General features: G+C 30.9%; 3 protein-coding genes across 11 annotated transcripts; 1 reads left to right on the top strand and 2 right to left on the bottom strand.

The window, feature by feature from the left end:
* The first annotated feature begins 4912 nt into the window (after positions 1-4912).
* Positions 4913-10139, top strand: LOC107608898 (forkhead-associated domain protein). Of its 8 annotated transcripts, XM_088493277.1 has the most exons (7): positions 4923-5186; positions 6220-6419; positions 6622-7064; positions 7225-7306; positions 7486-7580; positions 9026-9293; positions 9647-10139. In XM_088493277.1, the coding sequence occupies exons 1-4, from the start codon at positions 4985-4987 to the stop codon at positions 7259-7261; spliced, it is 882 nt and encodes a 293-aa protein (XP_088349403.1). In that variant the 5' UTR covers positions 4923-4984; the 3' UTR covers positions 7262-7306; positions 7486-7580; positions 9026-9293; positions 9647-10139. The 8 variants fall into 8 exon arrangements, with proteins under 8 accessions (XP_016166160.1, XP_016166158.1, XP_088349401.1 ...); XM_016310674.3 differs by lacking the exons at positions 9026-9293; positions 9647-10139 and adding an exon at positions 7684-7882 and having other exon boundaries at positions 4913-5186; XM_016310672.3 differs by lacking the exons at positions 9026-9293; positions 9647-10139 and adding an exon at positions 7684-7882 and having other exon boundaries at positions 4921-5186; positions 6220-6476; positions 6616-7064; positions 7377-7580.
* On the bottom strand, positions 8089-9914 carry LOC107608897 (two-pore potassium channel 3-like). The gene is made up of 2 exons (XM_016310669.3): positions 8914-9914; positions 8089-8513 (listed from the first exon to the last, which is right to left on the bottom strand). The coding sequence occupies exons 1-2, from the start codon at positions 9912-9914 to the stop codon at positions 8369-8371; spliced, it is 1146 nt and encodes a 381-aa protein (XP_016166155.1). The 3' UTR covers positions 8089-8368.
* Positions 10140-10305: 166 nt separating the features above from the next.
* On the bottom strand, positions 10306-14332 carry LOC107608896 (Magnesium transporter CorA-like family protein). Of its 2 annotated transcripts, XM_016310667.3 has the most exons (8): positions 13923-14280; positions 12784-13529; positions 12434-12622; positions 12197-12288; positions 11920-11979; positions 11732-11801; positions 11013-11216; positions 10306-10847 (listed from the first exon to the last, which is right to left on the bottom strand). In XM_016310667.3, the coding sequence occupies exons 2-8, from the start codon at positions 13462-13464 to the stop codon at positions 10440-10442; spliced, it is 1704 nt and encodes a 567-aa protein (XP_016166153.3). In that variant the 5' UTR covers positions 13465-13529; positions 13923-14280; the 3' UTR covers positions 10306-10439. The 2 variants fall into 2 exon arrangements, with proteins under 2 accessions (XP_016166153.3, XP_020962696.2); XM_021107037.2 differs by having other exon boundaries at positions 12784-14332.
* Positions 14333-18678: the final 4346 nt, after the last annotated feature.

The raw sequence follows: 18678 nt of genomic DNA, 5'->3' as shown, positions 1-18678 counted from the left end.
AATGCGAGTTATACAGCTTCCCCTTTGTGTCCTTCCAGGACCTCTCTATTTGTTGCAAAAGTGTTTTCTTGATTCTACCACTGCTATCCTGAAAGTGGAACATCTCCTGCGATGACAATGTCTAGCTGTAAGTAATTGCAAGTTGAAAGGTTTGATATGATTAAACAATGCCGAAAGTCATTACCTTTATGCAATCATCATAAACCCTGTCTTTGCCCCGCACTTTTTTCCAACTCTTTTCACAGATAGAAAATTTGCTGTAATCAGAACCCAGCACTCCTAAAATGCCACTCAACAAGCCAGCTCCATCTCCGACTGCTTGCCGTTTCTCATTGAACCTCAGTATGATCTTGCTACCATTAAGAGACCGCTCCATAGCCTCCCTCACACTCATTTTAGCTTGCTTGACTATTCCTTCAGAATCTATAAATAAAGAAAAAAAAATCTTATTTATGTGTTCAATGTGCCCAACATGTCAGGAACATAACAATATCATTAGCTAATCAACTAAAAAGTTTTATGGTTCAACACTTGTTACAAATGAGATCAACATCTCAAAACTTAGTAGTCTTTCGTCCTTTGCGCTTTTCAGCATCAGAAGTCATTAAATAAAAGGATTCATTATTTTGGACTATAATTCTAGATATAATTGATACAAATTATCTGCTTCTAGTTTGAGGGCTCATCAAATTCATTAACTCACACACTTTGAAATTTGGTGGTAGGTTCTGCTATATGGAAAGGAGTTGTCACTTCCAATTTATTTCTATGGCTTATCGTTTCAGACAAAATTGTTGAAAAAGTACCTAACAAACCTTTGATCTACCCTTTCAGATACCAGTTAATTTTAGTGAAAAAAAAGGGGAAAAAATTCATATGCAAGACAGAGCTAACAAACGAAGAACAAGATAGAACCTCACTAAAAAAAGGGGTTTTGTACATACCTTTATTGTAAACCACGAAACTGGTTGACGATGGATCCACCGGCAACGGGAAGCGCAATGCAGTTGTTAGTGGTGTCCGGAGGAGAACGGCGGCAATGATGGGCGTGGGGAGATGTGCTTCGTGCCTCTGCCCCTTATGTGTTCGCGCGATGAAGAGTCTGAGCTACGGATCTGATTCTGGAAAGGATCGACAGCAAGAGGGAGAAGGATGGATCGATAGCCACGAGACTCCACCGTCATAGATTGGGGCACGGTAGAGCAGGGAAGACTTTCGCGCGCTCTGCAGTCTCCTTTAGCGCGCGGGTTTCTCAGAACCTTGATTTGGATATTTTGAGGCGAAATTGGATTATAATATCAATAGATGGTTTGGGGTTAGCGGCGGGTTTAATGGGTTCGACACAAAAGCAGGTCGATTCGGCGTTGGAAGGCTAATTTGGAGATGAATCGCAGCAATCTACCCTAAGTTGCTGCGGTTTGTGACTCTGCAGGAAGTTTGGCGCAGGCATCCGTCGCGTCTATTGTAGTGTTGGACATAATATCTCTGTTTATATCTCATCTGCTAAATACATTTAAATTAAATAAACACAACCTTAAAAATGATAAATAATCTATATACTACATAAACAGAAATTTTCAGTTAGGATGTTAAACCCATTATTGAATTGTAAAAAGATGTAATTGGATAAATAAAGTCAACAATAATTTAACTACTTGGATTAAGCTCAAACAACAAAGTAAAATAAAAACCACATCAAATTTTATTGGCGTCTAAAGAAATTTATAATATTATATTTTATCAATAAATAAAAGTGTACAACATGTTCCAATAATTGGTTCGAAGTTTAACTAATAAAACGAATTACGAAATTTGTGTGTACTTTCGATGATATGATATTTCATTCGCCATCTCTATAAACTACTTTTAAAGGATATTCATGAAAAAATGGAAAAAGAAATTGATGGTAACCAAGATAGATTTCATGTGTTCATCATCATCATCATCATCATCATCATCATCATCATCATCATCATCATCATCATTGTCCTTAGCTATGAAATGAAAACCCCATCAATTATATGAGGAGCGTGAAATTGTTAACATGTTTGTGTGTCGTTTGTGTATGATATAATAATAATTAAGAACATCACTTATTGTTATATATCAATTCATATTAATTATTGATTGTCAATTATATATTTTGTCAACTTGGGTAGGTTGTTTGTTAGGTTTGTGCTGTACGAAGAATCTCTTCTTATATGAATAAGGACATCCCAACTAAAAATCAATATATAAATAAGAGAAAGTGCATGAATATATAAATAAGAAAAAGTGTATGAATTAATTTTTGAGTCAACGACAAATAAATTTTTGTATTTTTATTTTGAAAATAAATAATTTTTTATTAATTAAAAATACAAAAACGTCTCTCATTTTTTAAAATGTAAGACATTATTAGAGAGTAGAGACCGATTTGTCTTTATATATTTTGGATAGAGAGATATAAATGTCTCGCATTTTAGAAAGTTATGAATATTTTTATATTTTCAATTAATAAAAAATTTATGTGTCTTCGAATTAAAAAGTTAAATCTATTTATCTTTTTTTCTTAATTTTTAGTTAGTTAATATTAGTTAATACGAAAATTTACGATTTATCATTTAGAGTACAATATTAAAGATTAAAAAATTATATCTGATTTAAGATTTATAATTTAAAATAAATAAAATAATTTAAAAAAGTTATTTAATGTTGCCTAAAAAGTTTTGGTTTTCTAATATTATTTTATAAATGAATAGGAAATTAAAAATAGTAAGTAATATTTTACACATCAACTCGATTATAAAGATTAATGTAAAAATTTTGAATAATAAACTATAGTCATTTGACAAGTGAAAAAGAAAAAAAAATTATATTACTATTAGAAGAATAGTAATATATTTATGCCAACATGTTTAATCTAAAATTAGAAGCTAAGTGTTTCGTGTAAATTATTCATGTAACAATTTAAAATATGAGAGAATATATTACTATGTTAAGAAATTAAATATAAAATCCATAACATGAGAGAATATATTAAAATATAAAATTATTCATATAACAGTTTAAATATTATATTCTAAAAAAAATGATCGTATAATATAATGATTTTATGTTCTAAAAAAATTAAATGATTTTATATATGTATTTTTATTGCATCTTCTAATTCATTTAATATAATGGAAATATCCAAGTTAATAACATGTCAACAATATTATTGATTGCAAAACACATTTTTTAAGAAATAATTCAAGTAAAATCACTATTATCTTAGAATTAAAATCGAAATGTCCCACACCCAAACAAAATTTTTCTATACTTACTCTTATCGTTGAAATTTAAAAAGGCCTTTAGTACACAATGTCAAATCAAGCCTTTTATTTGCTTATCTGTTCATCATTAATTAATACATTAATTATCATCCTAATTAAACTTTGTAAAGCAGCTTGTGAATAATAAATAATACCAATCTTAAATTTTTTAAATTATTTAGTAAAGTATAATTTTTTATTTTATATTTTTTAAGTGAAGTTAAAAAATATATATAAAAAAATATTAAATAATAAAAAATATATTTTATTAAATAATTAAAAAAAAAAAAGAGAATCCACTTTCCTATAAATAAGCATATGTAGGTCACACTACTTCTCTTTCTATCCAGAATTCACAAGTCAAAAGTCAAAATTTTTGTATATAAAATTAGTAATTAGTAATTCAGTATATAGTTATAATATATGTTTGTCCACCCACCTTAGGGTTTCAAAAGAAATTAGTATTGTTATACTTGATATTAATTTGTGATATGCTACATTCCACTAAAACAAGAGATAAGAGTTTCTTTATCAAATAATAAATACCTTTGGAAATTTTTAACTTTTCTCTATTTGGCAAATGTAACAAAATTAAAAGTTGCTCTTAGAAATACTTAGAAAAAGAATATATAATACTTCAAATTCGTATAATATGAAAAAAAAAATTTTAATGATAGATTCAAGTACCTTGGCCATCAAAATTATTATGCAAATTGATGTTATTATTTATTTGGCAACTAGTTCAACTTTAGAATTTTTTATTTGTGGTGCGATTTGAGTTAAATAATTTTTTTTAGATAATTCGATTCAATTTCAAAGAATTTGGATTAAATTAGATTTGCAATTTGGCAAATTAAAAAAGAATAAATATATATAATAAATCTCAATACCATATTTTAAATAATTAACAATGATATAACAAATCTAAATCATATTTTAAAAAATTAATAATAACATAATAATAATAAAAATAAATAAATAAATAAATTTTAAATTTGTAAAATATCCACTAAATAATAATAATAATAATAATAATAAAATATAAATAAGATACAAATATATAATAAATTAAAAATATTACAAGTAAAATATAAATATAATAATAAAATAATAATATTATATTACATTGTGTAGTTTGAATTATATTAAATTGGTTTTGAGAAGTAAATCTGAAATCCGATCAAATTCATACGACCTTGTATAATTAGAATTCAATGAAATCTAAATTAGTATAATTTTGATCGATTTTTTTGGATTATATTAAATGAGCGGTTTAATTTAAATCGATTTAAATTTAAATATTTTTATAATTTACACATTAAAAAAATTTAATTTTATTTTAATAAAATTCGAAATGTCCAATTTGAACCCTTTTTAAGTCTTATGGTCCGTTTTTTTCTTTTTACCAAATTGGACAGTTAGATTTTCATTCACAAATTATCCCACATTTAGATATAACACTTCAATGGCTCATAAGTCATAGCACCAAAAAACACCCATTTTAACCCAATAAAAAAAAATTTCGACATTTTTATGGCAAATAATATAACTTCCATTTTCTGTTATTTTGAATATTTTTATTTTTAAAATAAGAAAAAAAATTCAAATATTTTTGCTTTTATTAAAAAATCGTTTTCTGTTGCAGAGTGTGCTTCAGAGAGAGAGAGAGAGAGAGAAAGAAGAGAGAACAGATGATAGCGAAGTGTGCCTCACCCATTCCCATTGCCATTGCTGTTCCCAGCAGCCATAGCCACAGACCTTCACTGAGGCCCATCAACATCATCATCAAGTGCTCTGCTTCTTCTTCAACTTCATCAAATATCAACAGTTCTGAACACCTTCGTTCTCAGCTCGATCATCTTCATGCTGAAGCGAACACCACCACTACCAAGGGTATTCTCTATCTTCCTCTTCAATTTTACTTCTTCATACACTCAATTTCCTTCTCAATTAAATAACTTTATTAGAGTAAAGGAAAAATGAAAAATTTAGCTGCTAACCCTAACCTAGTGAATTATGTCACATGGGAACCTAGTTACGTTACCTATAGCTAATTAACTATTAACTATTCATGAGAATTAGGAAAATGTTGTTTTTTTTTTCCTTCCCAATATATCCCTTTGCAATTATTAGATTTACTAATTGTGGGTTCTTTTATCAAAGTGGGGGTTGATAGTAATGAGTGAGAACAGAAATTTCTAAGGTAATCATTTTCACATGCAAATGCTGCTTTCTTGTATACACTAGACACACACAAAAAAAGGGTATCACCTATATATTAGAGCAGAAATTTTAACCTGTGACCATATTTGCAAAAGGGGCATTGTTTGTTGACCTTGGAAGCTGCTCAAGAAAGGAGATGGTGCCTTGCAACTGAATGATGTCAAATAGTTGATTTGGTGCACCATTTTTGTTTCTTGCTTCCTTGATACAGTTAATGGGATCCAATTGGTCCTTATAATATTACTATAAGTAAGTGCCATTTCAAGAATCCTATAGGTTACTGTTCAAGTAGAAAAAACAAAATCCAAAAACCAAAAGAACTCTTTTCAGACTATGTGAATTTGAACTTGTATCATTTCACCAGGAGAGAAAAGAACAATGAGAAAAACAGAAAAAAGAAAAAAAAAAACTTGAGAGGTCTTGCGTCCTAGACATATGATTTTCAATGCAGATACTACTTTACAAATTGTGCAATTGTCAAATGGTGTGTGCATTAGGTCTAGTTTAATGTTGCGGTAAATAATACTATTGTGAGTTCCCTGACAAAGTTCAAAGTTCTGCCTTTTGAAACTATGTTATGATTTTCTTTATCTATTTGAATCTAACCATTGTTGGAAATCTACCTAGTGGCTAACGGCTCAGTTGTTATCATTGCTTTTATCATGGAAATTATATAAAAATTTATGTGGGGTGTTTGGTGCAGCAAATAATGCTAGAATGAGGCTCCTGCGGCTGTCAGAAGCTGCAGAGAAGCTCCAAAAACAAGCAGCTATAAGCATTCAGAGGGGAGATGAAAATGGTGCGAGGGAAATGCTTTTCCAGAGGAAGAAGGTGTTGCAAGCTCTGGAAAAGTCTAAAAGCCGTATCGAATTGCTTGATGAGCTATCCACAAAGCTAAGTGAGGTGAAGGGAATGCATTATAGTACTCTCAGAGTTTCATTGGAAAATATACCCTTTGAAGTTTGTAAACCCTTTATAACTTTATTTAAGAACTGATTATGTCTCTAGAACTTTTTTTTCCTATAAATTAATAATGGCTTAAACCCAAAAGCAGGGCAGGGAATCTCCTTAGAACTATTATAATGGAAACTTCTTGTAGTTTCAGGCAATATCTTTGAAAGAAAGTCAGCTCATTGGGTCCACAATGAACATGGAAGACACAATAGAAGATGCTTCAAGTCCCATTCGAATTGTTGCACCATCGGAGGAGGTTCAAGGAGATTTCTCCGAGGATGACTCAGAACCAAACACAATGAATTTCAGTGATATTCAAGGGAACCAACTAGATGATGAGGAGGCTGTGAATATTCTGGGATCACTTAGCAATGACAGTTGGAATGAAGACAATACTGTTAGCTGCTTGTCAGTTACATCTGCTTATGACGAATTCCTGGAAAATATAGATAAAAAGCTTGACGAAATTGAAGCTGAACTAGTTACTGTTTTGAATGTCTCAACGTTGGTTCTGGACAGTGAAGAGAGACCAAAAAATTCCAGGTTGCAACAAACAACAGAACTTCTCGAGAGCATCCGCACAATAAGACAGAGGTATCACTTTTCAATCTATACAAGCATAAATTCTTATTTTCTTCTTTGAAAATTTAAATACAATTTGTTTTTGGGTTTTAAGTATTGTTGAGAAATGAGAATAATATATGAAGAAAAAAGACCAGAGTAATCTAAAACTTTCGAAATTTCAAACTCACAGAATTGCAAGTATCAATGTATCACAGAGGCAAAACTGAGGATCTGATCAATTTTGTGTTGCCCAACTCATCTTCTGCCGCCAGGTGAGCACTACCTTCATTTGTAAGAAAAGTTTGCCACAATGTTCTTATGGCCCTTATTAACTCAATGTAGGAACAAGAAAGGCACATGGGATATGGCTATTATTACAAAAAATAGCATTGTTGATTTTTTTTCAAATACCGCTAGTCCTTCCAACTTTCTTTGTCTGATCCCATTACAGAAGTAGCAGATTGGAACAAATTGCCTAAGGACTAAGGATAACTCAGTGAAGTGGCTTGTCAATGCCTAAAACTTCCATTGTGCTTTCTGCTTAAGGTAATGGAGCATCCTTAGAATTAACCATTGTGTTAATCCCTTAGTGGTTTTATAATTTTCATGAAGAATTACTATGTTAAATCATACATCTGATATGTATCAGGTAGCTACAAGGTGTGGAGTTTGTAAATATGGCTTACAAGATTCACTTTTTATACTATTTTGTTCCATTCAATACCACAAAATCCAGTCATATTGGGAGGCTTTGCAACTATGGATAAAATTCCAATGACAATAGTTAATATTTTGTTTAATCATTACTTAGATCGCTGACTAATGAAACCATTTTTTCCCCGGTATTATTGCTATTTTTCTTGCCGTTGTTATTAGTTATTTATTTTGTAAGTAGAAAAAGATGGAATTATGATTACAATTGTTTCAAAACTTTTTAAAACACTCATTAGAATAAGTAACTATAATTACATTAATGAATATATTAGCACATTCATTATATATGATATGAAGCAAGCAATGGATATTATTTTGTGGCAAAAATGGGATCAAACTATTTATATGAAAGAGCGTGATTTTTATTCAGTTAAAAGAGTACAACAGCAATCCAAATTGTGTATTCTGTTCACATTGGTGTATGACATCACACCATCAAACAAATGGAACTTGCACTAAGAACATTACTGACAACCATGATAAGATACCTTTCACTTTTGAAATATTTGTGCAAGACCAAAAGGGTAGTGCTCCCACCTCCTAGTGCATCCATATTCCATGGTTATTGCAAATGGCAATAAATGGTTCATAATGCCTAACAACCCAAGTAGATATTTGAATTAGACATTTACCATAAGGTCAGCAACACTAATCTTGCCATAGATGCCACAACCCAAGGAATCAAATTGTTTGCTTATTTGCAGAATGTCAATCTCAGTTATTTTTCCCATTTCCTTGAGCTTGTAGATAAGAAATTCGGACTTGCTGCAAGAACAAATGTGAAAGGTTAGAGGATTGAGAAGAGTGAAGTATGTTATTACTCATTTATTCCCTCCTTGAGAGTGGAGAAAATGGTGTATGCAAATATACTGTTATTGGATTGGATATCAGTTATTAATGTTGATCTTGATGATGATGGTTCTTTCATTTCTGTCCCATCATGCATTGAAATGATATTATGTAACTACACCTAGTTGATCCTATAATTTTTGTCATTTCAAATTTCAAGCGACTAAAAACTAGCTTAAGCTACAAATTTTGGCCAATGTTGTGTCCATTTCTGCTTTTGTAACTTTAATGCATTGAATTTGAATGATTCTATTCTTCTGCATATTGTGAAAAAGGACAAGGAAACATGTAATAAGAAAAACCAAACTCAACATACCTTATTGATCCATCATTATCAAGGTCTGCAGCTACTAAATCTGACATAGTTATCTTCTTATGAAGAACCAATTTTGCTACCTTACGTTTCCTCTTGTGCATGCTATAATCAGTTAGGTACAGAAAGGCCCTAGCAACTGCCAATGTACTTACCAAAAGCCAGATAATCGCGAAGCATCTTCCAGTTACAGTTTTGAAAGCATAATCGCCATAACCAACTGTCGTAACAGACGTAATGGAGAGATAGAAACTGTCTATCCAATCCATACCCTCTAGAAAGTGAGCTGTGACTGCTCCTGTTGCGATGCAGACGATGACAACCACCAAAGCTAAAGAAACTTTTGTCCGAATTCGCATTCTTCCTTTCTCTTCATCAACTATGTAAGTCCAGAGAATTCTCTTATATCTATTCTCATCCATCATGCTCAACGTGAATGCTTCTTGAGTATCACAGATGTATTCAACCAAGCCGCTGAGGAGAAAACCAGTAAGTCCAAAACCAACCAAAATGAAACCACAGGTAAAGATCTTGGTAGATGTTGCATCAGGAACAATATCTCCAAATCCAATTGTGCTTAGAGTTACTACTGTGAAGTAAATAGCATCTATAAGCTTAAGTGTGGTGGTACCCTTGAAACTCCCATTTATCATGTACACTGCAACACCAATTGCCAAATACAAGAATACAGAGATGAAAGATACCCTTACCATTAAGGTTGATGAATTTTGTATAGGTCTAGGTTCAGAGGGCTCATGAAAGTCTATGCCAGTGTCGGTGAATAGTACGGCCGGTGCAGAACGTGAGCGATGTGCAGTCATCCTTTTTGTGATGCTCAAGTTTTCTAAGAGGTTTATATAAGGAGATGTGGATTGGCTCAGTGATGGAGCAGTAAGAGCATGATCATGGAGACATAGTTCATGGTGTGATGTTCGTGTGCTTGGTGGTGAATGTGCTTCTTCTCCTTTGCTGGAGAAGGGACTCATGCATAGTGAAGACAACATGGTGCATTCAGATACAGTTGGAGACTAATGCTAGCATTAGCAAGCAAGAAGCAAATGTTCATCCAACTACAAGTCAAACCAGAAGAATGAAGTGTTGGTTCTGAATTTAGCTATTTACCTAAGAGTCATATGGCTCTAAATTGCCACATGTTATAAAGAACTATTCATAAGTTACCCTACTAAACTATTGTTTTGATGTTTTTAATAATATATTATTAGGGCTAATATCAATTGGGTTTCAAAACTTTATATTTGATTATTCAAATTTAAGTGTAACATTCACATAAACCTGAATTGAAATACATTTTGGCCTCAACTAAATCCCATGTGTACAAAACAGGACAAAGTATAAGTACTAGGTACAAAAGTTATTCTGCAAATTGAACCCAGATTTTAGGAGACAAATCAATTTTTAGATTCAACTTCAAGAGAATTCATTTTTACATTGGATCAACCTTTTTATTAGAGAATAATCACAATGATACACAAAAAATCTAAAGATCTACCATACAAAAGTACAAATATCTATAAACTGAAAAACCTTGAGAAAACAGAGCGATTATTTGCACCACTTGGTGCCCCCCTAACTTCTGCAGTTGGTGGAACATCCATCTGAGGACCTGTTTTTCGCACTTGAGCATGAGTTTCTGCTTCATGTTGAAACATCCTGACCAGCTCTTCAAGCTCCAGCTTTCTCACTGCAACATTTTCTTGCATTATGGGTTTCTTCAAACCGAGATAAACCAATCCTATTCCAATAAGTATAGCTCCCAACACAAACAAGACGGCAGAGAATAGACCAAACGCATAAGGAGTTCCTTCGGCTCCAGGTATTCCGTCAACGTTTATACCAAATAGTCCGGTGATGATGGAAAGAACAAGGCCACAACCCCCAAATATTCCAAGGTTATGCGTAACTGTGAGGCTTTTATCCTAAAATAAGTAGCAAGAGTGTAAGACTATGCAAATATACCCTTACTATTAGAGACTAATTTGTTGTTAGGAACCAATTTTGAGGTATTATGCATAATTGAATAAAACATTAGCGAATCATAAATATATTGATATAGTTCAGTAATCTGTTATGATTTCGGAAACCTGCAACCATGCACGGACTGTGCTTTGCAGGACATCTTGTATGGTGAACAACCGTCCTCGAACTGCTTCTTGCTCCTCAATCATTTGCCTAGTACTCTTTCTTACTCCTTCCAGCAAGGCTCTTGTTGTATTCCCTCTCAACTGTTGAAGAAGTTCAAAAACAATTTCCTCTCGCGCATGGAGCGACCATTTCACTCTTATAACCTGCTAGGCCATACAAGGAGCATAGATAAATGTATAAATTTCTATATACACAAGTTACACATATAATACTTATGTTCATAGTAGAGTACCATTTGAAATGAGTAGAGATTAGAGAAATCCATCAGATTTCTGCAGAATTTCCTATATGCATGACAAAATATATAGATATTTTTAAACAGAAGCCGACAGAAAAATTGGCCAGTTAGTTTTTGCATACATTTGTTTACTCCTTCCTTCCATGTTCAAATAAGGTAAACATGAACACTAGTATTTCAGAAGGATTTGACTGATATAGAACATATAAGCTAAGTTACCAAAGCACCATAATCATGTCATTATTAATTACTTAACACAAAAAAGTTTAAAAAACACTACATTATAGCCAATTAAAGTTAGAGAAGTTATACAAATGAAATTCTCCAACATAATCAGCAACAATATAATTCACAAAACAATGTTATAATTTATAACTGATTTTCTGCAAATAGAGTATATGTCATTCTGCATAGTTTTACCTGGGTCGATAATCTTCTAATTTCCTGGTTCAATATTATTGTGAATAGATGTAAATCCTCATGGTTTCTCCTGTCAAGAACCAAAAGAACTTATTGTATAATGCATATCTAAGTTATAAACGGAAAAGGTAGATCAGCCACTGAAGATAAACGTTTTATGTGTAATGATCTAAAGATAATGCAATCACCTGTTCATAAACATCAACTCAACTTCATCTGCAGCCCCAAAGATGTGTTTACGCCACAACCTATGACATCCAATGGAGAAACTCAATGTTTTTAAATGAACATCAAACTATTAGAATCATGACCATTCTACACTAAACAAAATAAAAGTTATTGTCTGAAAGTAACACCTTTTGATCCATAATTCGGCTGTATTCAAGATTTCGTTTATCTCTTACACAAAGGTCATAAATAGAATTAAAAGGCAAAGAAACATAGATTATTGGAAATAATATTAACCTATCGTCCCATCGTGCAAGATGGCAAGCTAAGTGTGCTACAACTTCATGAATGGTGCGCGGAATGTTAGCACCTCCAGCAGCAAGCAGCTCCTGCATGAATTGCAGCAGTGGAGATTTAAGTACTTAGTTTAAGACAACTTTAGATAAAATCATATAAACAATTAAAGAAGTATAACTTAGGCAAAACTACTGTCAGATTACTTGGTGGGATAAAGGCTTAAGTCACTTGACAAACCTGAACTTCTAGAATGCCTAATACATTTATGTTTGATGCAGAACCCTTTACATGCATGGCTGTAACTAAAAAGTTTTGCGCCTGCCATGATCGGAGTACAACAGGTATGTCATCTTCCTCTGCTAAAGGATCACCAGCTGACTGCCCCAGAAGTTCAAATAGCAGACCGCCAGCGACTCGGACTGGAACCTGTCAAAATAAGCATTTTAGACTGATTTCATAAATTCAAAAACCTGTATTTTTTAACACTAATCCTAGGAAATGGCAAAAAGAAAAACAATAGGATACAATACAGGACACAAGGAAACATATTCGAAACAAGATAATAGCAAATTCCACTAGTTCATTACCTCATATAAAAGGTGCTTCATTCGTTCACTTATTAATCTACTTTCATCTTTCAAAGCTATGCTAATAGCAGGATGTAACCAATGAGAATTACCCAACCATGTAACAACAAATGGATGGCTTGCATCCAAATGACACCACCATGTTGGACCAACAGGCCTTTCCCAGTAAGGAGTTGCAACATCAGCAACAGCAACATCAATCTCATCATCTGTGAAATCAAGCAGCTGTGAGGCCCAACCATCATCAGTTCGCACTGCCTGCACAAGTTCGGAGATCCTAGACCAACCAATTGGCCTCCAGTAACTTCTAGGAAGACCCTCTTTGCCAATGAATTGATGAGGTGATTGGTGATAATCATCTAAACCATCATCAAGACCACCAGTTCCAGATTGATCTAGCAAAGTTGGGGGTGAATCAACACAGCCATTCCTACTAAACTTTCTTCCTTCAAATCTTTTCTTTGCCACATCTCTAACTCCCTTGATGAACTCAAAGGCACAGATTAGTCCATCAGTCCAAAGTTCCCCTACTGATACCAAGTTGTCCCCTGAGGGAGATTGGAGTTTCTGATTCCACTGCTTCTTCATTTCACAATGTTCATCAACTACTGAACCTGGATAATCTTCATTCACAACGTTCATTACACACTCAAGTAGAGGAACTTGAGCCTCAACTACCATTGATTTGAGGGGAGAGTCTCAACTCTCACCTACTTAACAGCCATGATCATCAATTCATCACTACTCTGCATTATCACACCAAACGAAACACTCTCAAAAATTGAGCATAACAATCCATAATTCATCGTAGTAGAAAACCTAAGATACTAAACAAAACCAAAAACAAAATCAAAATCAAAATCTAACAGCAAGAAGCTTCTTAAAAAGATCATTAAAAAAAAAAAGAATTATCTTTTTTTTTACCCTTTTATTAAAAAGAAAAAATATATGGAGAGGAAAAGAAATGGTAAACACACAACATATGCAAATGGCGTATAAGATATAATTAATCATTTAAAGTTACAGAAGAAGAAGTTGAGGATACTATCGACAATTCACACCAAACACAACAGAACAAAACGAAAAGCAGTTATCATAATCATATATGTAAGAAGAAGAAGAAGAAGACAGAGGAGAACCGCTAGGAACTACGGTGGCGCGCACGTGGTGAATTGTGACACACTGAAGAAGCTTAGCAGATTCTCATGCACATTTTTCGAACAAAATGAAACCTTTTTCAAATAGTTTGGGTTTCTCTCAAGTTAACATTTGATACTATCAAAATCTTATAATATAGTAGGAAAATTGAAAATTTCAATCTTCAAAGGTTAATTTGCAGAATTTTCTAAAATTTAGGAGGATAAAGCGTATATTTTGAACATCAAAGAGTAAAGTACAAATTTTTCAGTGAGGACTTGTAGTTGTAGGAATATAAGATTTTTTCATTTTTATGAATCTTTTTAACAAAGGAATCTTTACATTAGCAGTATTAGTAGTAGGAAGGAGTCAAAGTGAAAGTGAAGGAAAAATTCCCAAAATAGAAAATTTTATTATGATTAGATTTTTATTTTTTTTATTTTATTAATTTTTTCATTTTAAGTAAATGTTTTGAACTTATATTTATTGTTGAATACTTTCTTTTAATTTTTATCACTTATTGGTTTAATATTTATTTACAACTATAAATTAAAAAATATATAAGATTAAAAATATAGTTTTTAACCGCAAATATTAATGACTATCTATTAGGATATTGAGAAATCATTAATATTTAATTGAAAACAATTTGGGAAAAAGATAAAAAAAAATTGACTTAAAATGTGACTCTAACAATTTTGTCTTTTTTCTTTAAAAAAAAAAAAACTAATTTAAGTTGGGTCTTAATGGGAATATTCTTGTTGCCTAAAATGCTTAGTAGAGATGAGAAGATTTTTGTTAAAAGAATTATATTGCTCTGCTTCTTATTCTAATTAATGGCAATATACATCAGTAGTTGGTCTGTTTAATGCCTTTACAATCAAATGAATTCTGAAGCATTTAAATGTACTAACTATTAACAACTAACTAATAACACTCTAGTTCATCTTCTAAACACATATATGCAAGCACCATCCATGGCAAAAAGGAATGTCAAAAATAAAAAGCATATGCAGAAACTATGTTGTCAAAATTCAGGTGGTTGGAAATCTTGCCTTCAGCTTGGTCTTTGTTTAGGCTTTCTTTGAAAAAGCCTGTATATCTTCCTGCATTGAAGAATGACATAATATACTCAGCAAAGGAATAAAACAAAATAACAAATTTTTAAATGCTAAGGATAATTAAGAGTTTTCAAAACTAAAAGCATGTAGAGACTAGAGATAAACTCAGTTGTGTACACTAAGGATAATTAAGAGTTTTCAATTGTGTACACTAATTGGAAACTTTAAAATGGCAAATAACTATTCTATCCCCTATTACAAGAACAGGATAATGATGTCCAGACATAAAAAGAAGATACAATTTTCAGTCACAGTGGTTGATCCAATCTACTGCTCAACATTTGTATTCTCTGGAGTTGAATCTGAAGTTTTTTTTTTCTAAAATCAGAAGAAATCATATTATTTATGCGATAACAGGTGCATGATTGTATCTTTTCCAAGACATTAATTAAGAAAGAATCCAAAACTGAAAAAGAATATATTTATTCCATAGTGGTTGCATGATTTCATCTTTAATTACCAAAATGTTAATTCAAATAAAAACTTTTGACAAAGAACAATGAAGAACATAATACTTTCTTCTTTTCTTCTTTTTTCTTTTCCTTTTGTTCTGAGCTGGTTGATTAGGTTTAACAATTTCTTCTACAATTTTAAAACATTACTACAATAGCATCAAACACACAACGAACAATAATATGTTGAGAGTTATAAAACAATGGATAATTAGGTCATGTTCTATTGTGTTTGTTGTATTTTTTGCTAAGTCAAAGGCCTGTCCATACAAGGTATTTCATATAAGTTTTAGTCATCTGATCTATCATTGACATATAGATATTTGATTTATGATCTATTAAAATAGATATTCCCATTGCAATGACTTTTACTATTAAAGTAGGCCGTGAAACTCCAATCCACATATTAATTCATCTTTCTTTTTATCTTTATCTTAGGCTAATTATGAATTTTACTTTTTCAAATTCCATGCTTTCATCTTCGATGGATGATATCTTTTACTGCAGATTTTTTTAATACTTATTGGTTTATTTTTTTAATATTGAGAAGCTTACATATTCCTTATTATTTTAATTATTCTGTTGTTTCATGATAACATTTGTGCATTGAGTTGTTCTATTGTCTATATGCGACAATTTCAGACTATTGATACATTTCTTGGATTTTTTTATTAAATTTGCAAATCCATTTTCTTGGGGGGTTGGATAATTTTTTATATGCATTTCTTGGATTTTTAGTTCTTGAGGAAGAGAAGGCAAAAAATAAGTGTTTAATTTTAGCTTTGTTTGATGTTTTAAACTCCTAATGCATCCTCACTTTTGTTCTTCTCTTTTTAGCCATTGAGAATGCTATGACTATGACTAATATTCCAAAGGAAGAGATGGTTTATAAAATTTGTGCCTTTACTGAATTTTATAAAATATTAGAGGTAAATATTAGGTAAAACATCAAAGACTTACCCAAGAAAATGATATTTTCTTCGTTGATGGATTTATTCTTTTGTTTTTCACCTATTCTGTTTTTCTTCTTTTTTTTTTTAGATTACGGTATTAATGTTGTTTTTGAATCAATTTGATGCAGGATTCAAATTTTCTACTATTATAGATTGTTATTATTTTGTGATGAAATTTTTTACTAACAATTTTGTCTTGATGATTCTATTTTTTGAAAAACTTTCAAGTTTAATGGACCATCAAAATTTCTATATTTGTTTTTTGTGTGCTTTTCATTATAAGAAGATTATTAAGTTACTTAAAGATCAGATTAGGAATTTGGTCCCTCAAAAATACACTTGACATGAAATTAAAAAAATTTGTGATATTTTCAACCTTAAAATGCATTTCATAGTTCATCTTAGAAAGGTGTTATATCTATTTGACTAAATTTAGAATTTTAGACATAAATATACTCATTTTGTAAGGATTTTTGACATTAATTTTTTTTTTTTACTTATATAAATCTCTGTATATTAATATTATGTCTTTTTAGCAGCAGTAGTAGTAAAGACAAAAATCCTAACAAATGAGTAAGAGGACCAATTCTAAGAAATGAGAACTTGCTTCTTTAATGATAAAAAAACAGGCAGTCTCTTAGCATGTAGGATAATCTCCTATGTTTCTCATAATATTAATGAAGGGTCTTAGATAAATGCTTTTTGCTTATCTTACTTCATAGAAATGTTTTACTTTTGGTTTTTTGGGGACTGCTCTTTGTTATTATTACTTTTAAAGTGTTTTGAGTTTTATTATTTCATTGTACTATTTTGAAATTGAATCATTCCAATTAAAGTAATTTTAGCCCTAAAAACATGAACTACGAAATGATAACTTAGAAATTTAGGATATATATGTTATGCTTAGGTTCGATTGATAAATATGCATTTGTAGGTCACACCAAAAACAGATTATAGTTTTGTATTTGTTATTGGACCTATAAAAGTAATAGAAGATTGAGGATAATTCTTTGATTTTTGTTTCCATGAACCCACGTATTTATAGACCAAAAGCCAAGATTATTTTCATAACTTCATTTTCAATTGATTTTAGTTAAGCAACAAGTCATGTAACTTCTATTGAGATGCTGATAAATGATGTTGAATGTGAAGGCCATGGTTTTATTGAATGAATAAATTTTCTCTTTTGGTGTCATTTTAAATTTGGAAGCCATGAGAATTTAGTTTTGATCATTATATATTTTTCTAATAGTATTTTCAGTATGTTATATAAAATACTTAAGTTATTATTAGAGAAAGTCAATCATATATTTTATTACTAATTTATAGGCAAATGAGTTTTTTAAAGAAAAATCAATTGGGTATTTTACATGTGAACGTAATTTGATGATTTATAGTGTTTTAAATTTTAGAATAATTTTTTGCTATAATAATTTAAAATTTTGACATTTTGATTTAATAAAAAACGTTTGCATGAATAATAAATTTTTAGAATTTAAAATGATTAAAACAATTAATAGACAAACGCATCAGATTTTAGGCTAATTTTTTTTTGTTATGAAAGTAGAAGTGGTGATATACCTTAATTATCTTTGTATGGTTAACCAATAAAATGCAATTATAATGATTTCAAGTCTTTTTCTACTTGAGGCCTCATTCATTTTGTATCAAATATCAATATTGGTATTTTATACATATAAAATGGATTAGTTATAGTAGTTTGTGAAATAACATGAATTTAGTGTGGGATATTAAATTTCATAATTTTTTGTTATAAAAAGGAGCATTTATAATTTTTAACCACTTATGAATATTATACAAAAAATCACTTAATGCATTCTATATTTTGAAAAGATTAAATAGCTTGTAGTAAGAAATTATCTTAAATTTTTTAAAAAGATTTTATTGCTATTTTGCGATTTTAATTAATATACTTTTATGCGTAAAGTATACTTTTTATCCTTAAAGTTTAATAAAAGTTTTAAAAATATCCCTAAATTTTATTGTTTCAATTTTATCCCAAAAATTTTCGATTTGCATCAAATATACCATCGACGGCTAAATTTTCAAAAAAATTTAAGACCAATCTAACAATAATGCATGAAAATTATGTTTGATTTGCTTGTATTGAGGGTTGTTCTTATGAAATTGTTGTTGAATTGGTCTTAAAATTTTTGAAAAATTAGCCGTCAGGGGTATATTTGATGCAAATCGAAAACTTTTGGGACAAAA

The sequence above is a fragment of the Arachis ipaensis genome, chromosome B7 (assembly GCF_059453495.1).
Source record: "Arachis ipaensis isolate K30076 ecotype BB chromosome B7, ASM5945349v1, whole genome shotgun sequence".
Classification (NCBI taxonomy): Eukaryota; Viridiplantae; Streptophyta; class Magnoliopsida; order Fabales; family Fabaceae; genus Arachis; species Arachis ipaensis.
Note: the sequence above shows the minus strand (reverse complement) of the source record. Positions and strands in the feature narration are given on the sequence as shown.

Bases quoted from the DNA above. Each gene is read 5' to 3' on its own strand.
- LOC107608897 (XM_016310669.3), bottom strand. From the start codon at position 9,914: ATGTTGTCTTCACTATGCATGAGTCCCTTCTCCAGCAAAGGAGAAGAA. The intron at 8,514-8,913 runs GTATGTTGAGTT...TTGTTCTTGCAG, and splicing joins GATAATGATGGATCAATAAG to CAAGTCCGAATTTCTTATCT.
- LOC107608896 (XM_021107037.2), bottom strand. From the start codon at position 13,464: ATGGTAGTTGAGGCTCAAGTTCCTCTACTTGAGTGTGTAATGAACGTT. The intron at 11,980-12,196 runs GTTAATATTATT...TGGATGTCATAG, and splicing joins CTTGCACGATGGGACGATAG to GTTGTGGCGTAAACACATCT. The intron at 11,217-11,731 runs GTAAAACTATGC...ATGGCCTAGCAG, and splicing joins TTAGAAGATTATCGACCCAG to GTTATAAGAGTGAAATGGTC.
- LOC107608898 (XM_088493275.1), top strand. From the start codon at position 4,985: ATGATAGCGAAGTGTGCCTCACCCATTCCCATTGCCATTGCTGTTCCC. The intron at 6,477-6,615 runs GTTTGTAAACCC...AACTTCTTGTAG, and splicing joins TGGAAAATATACCCTTTGAA to TTTCAGGCAATATCTTTGAA. The intron at 7,065-7,224 runs GTATCACTTTTC...TCAAACTCACAG, and splicing joins ATCCGCACAATAAGACAGAG to AATTGCAAGTATCAATGTAT.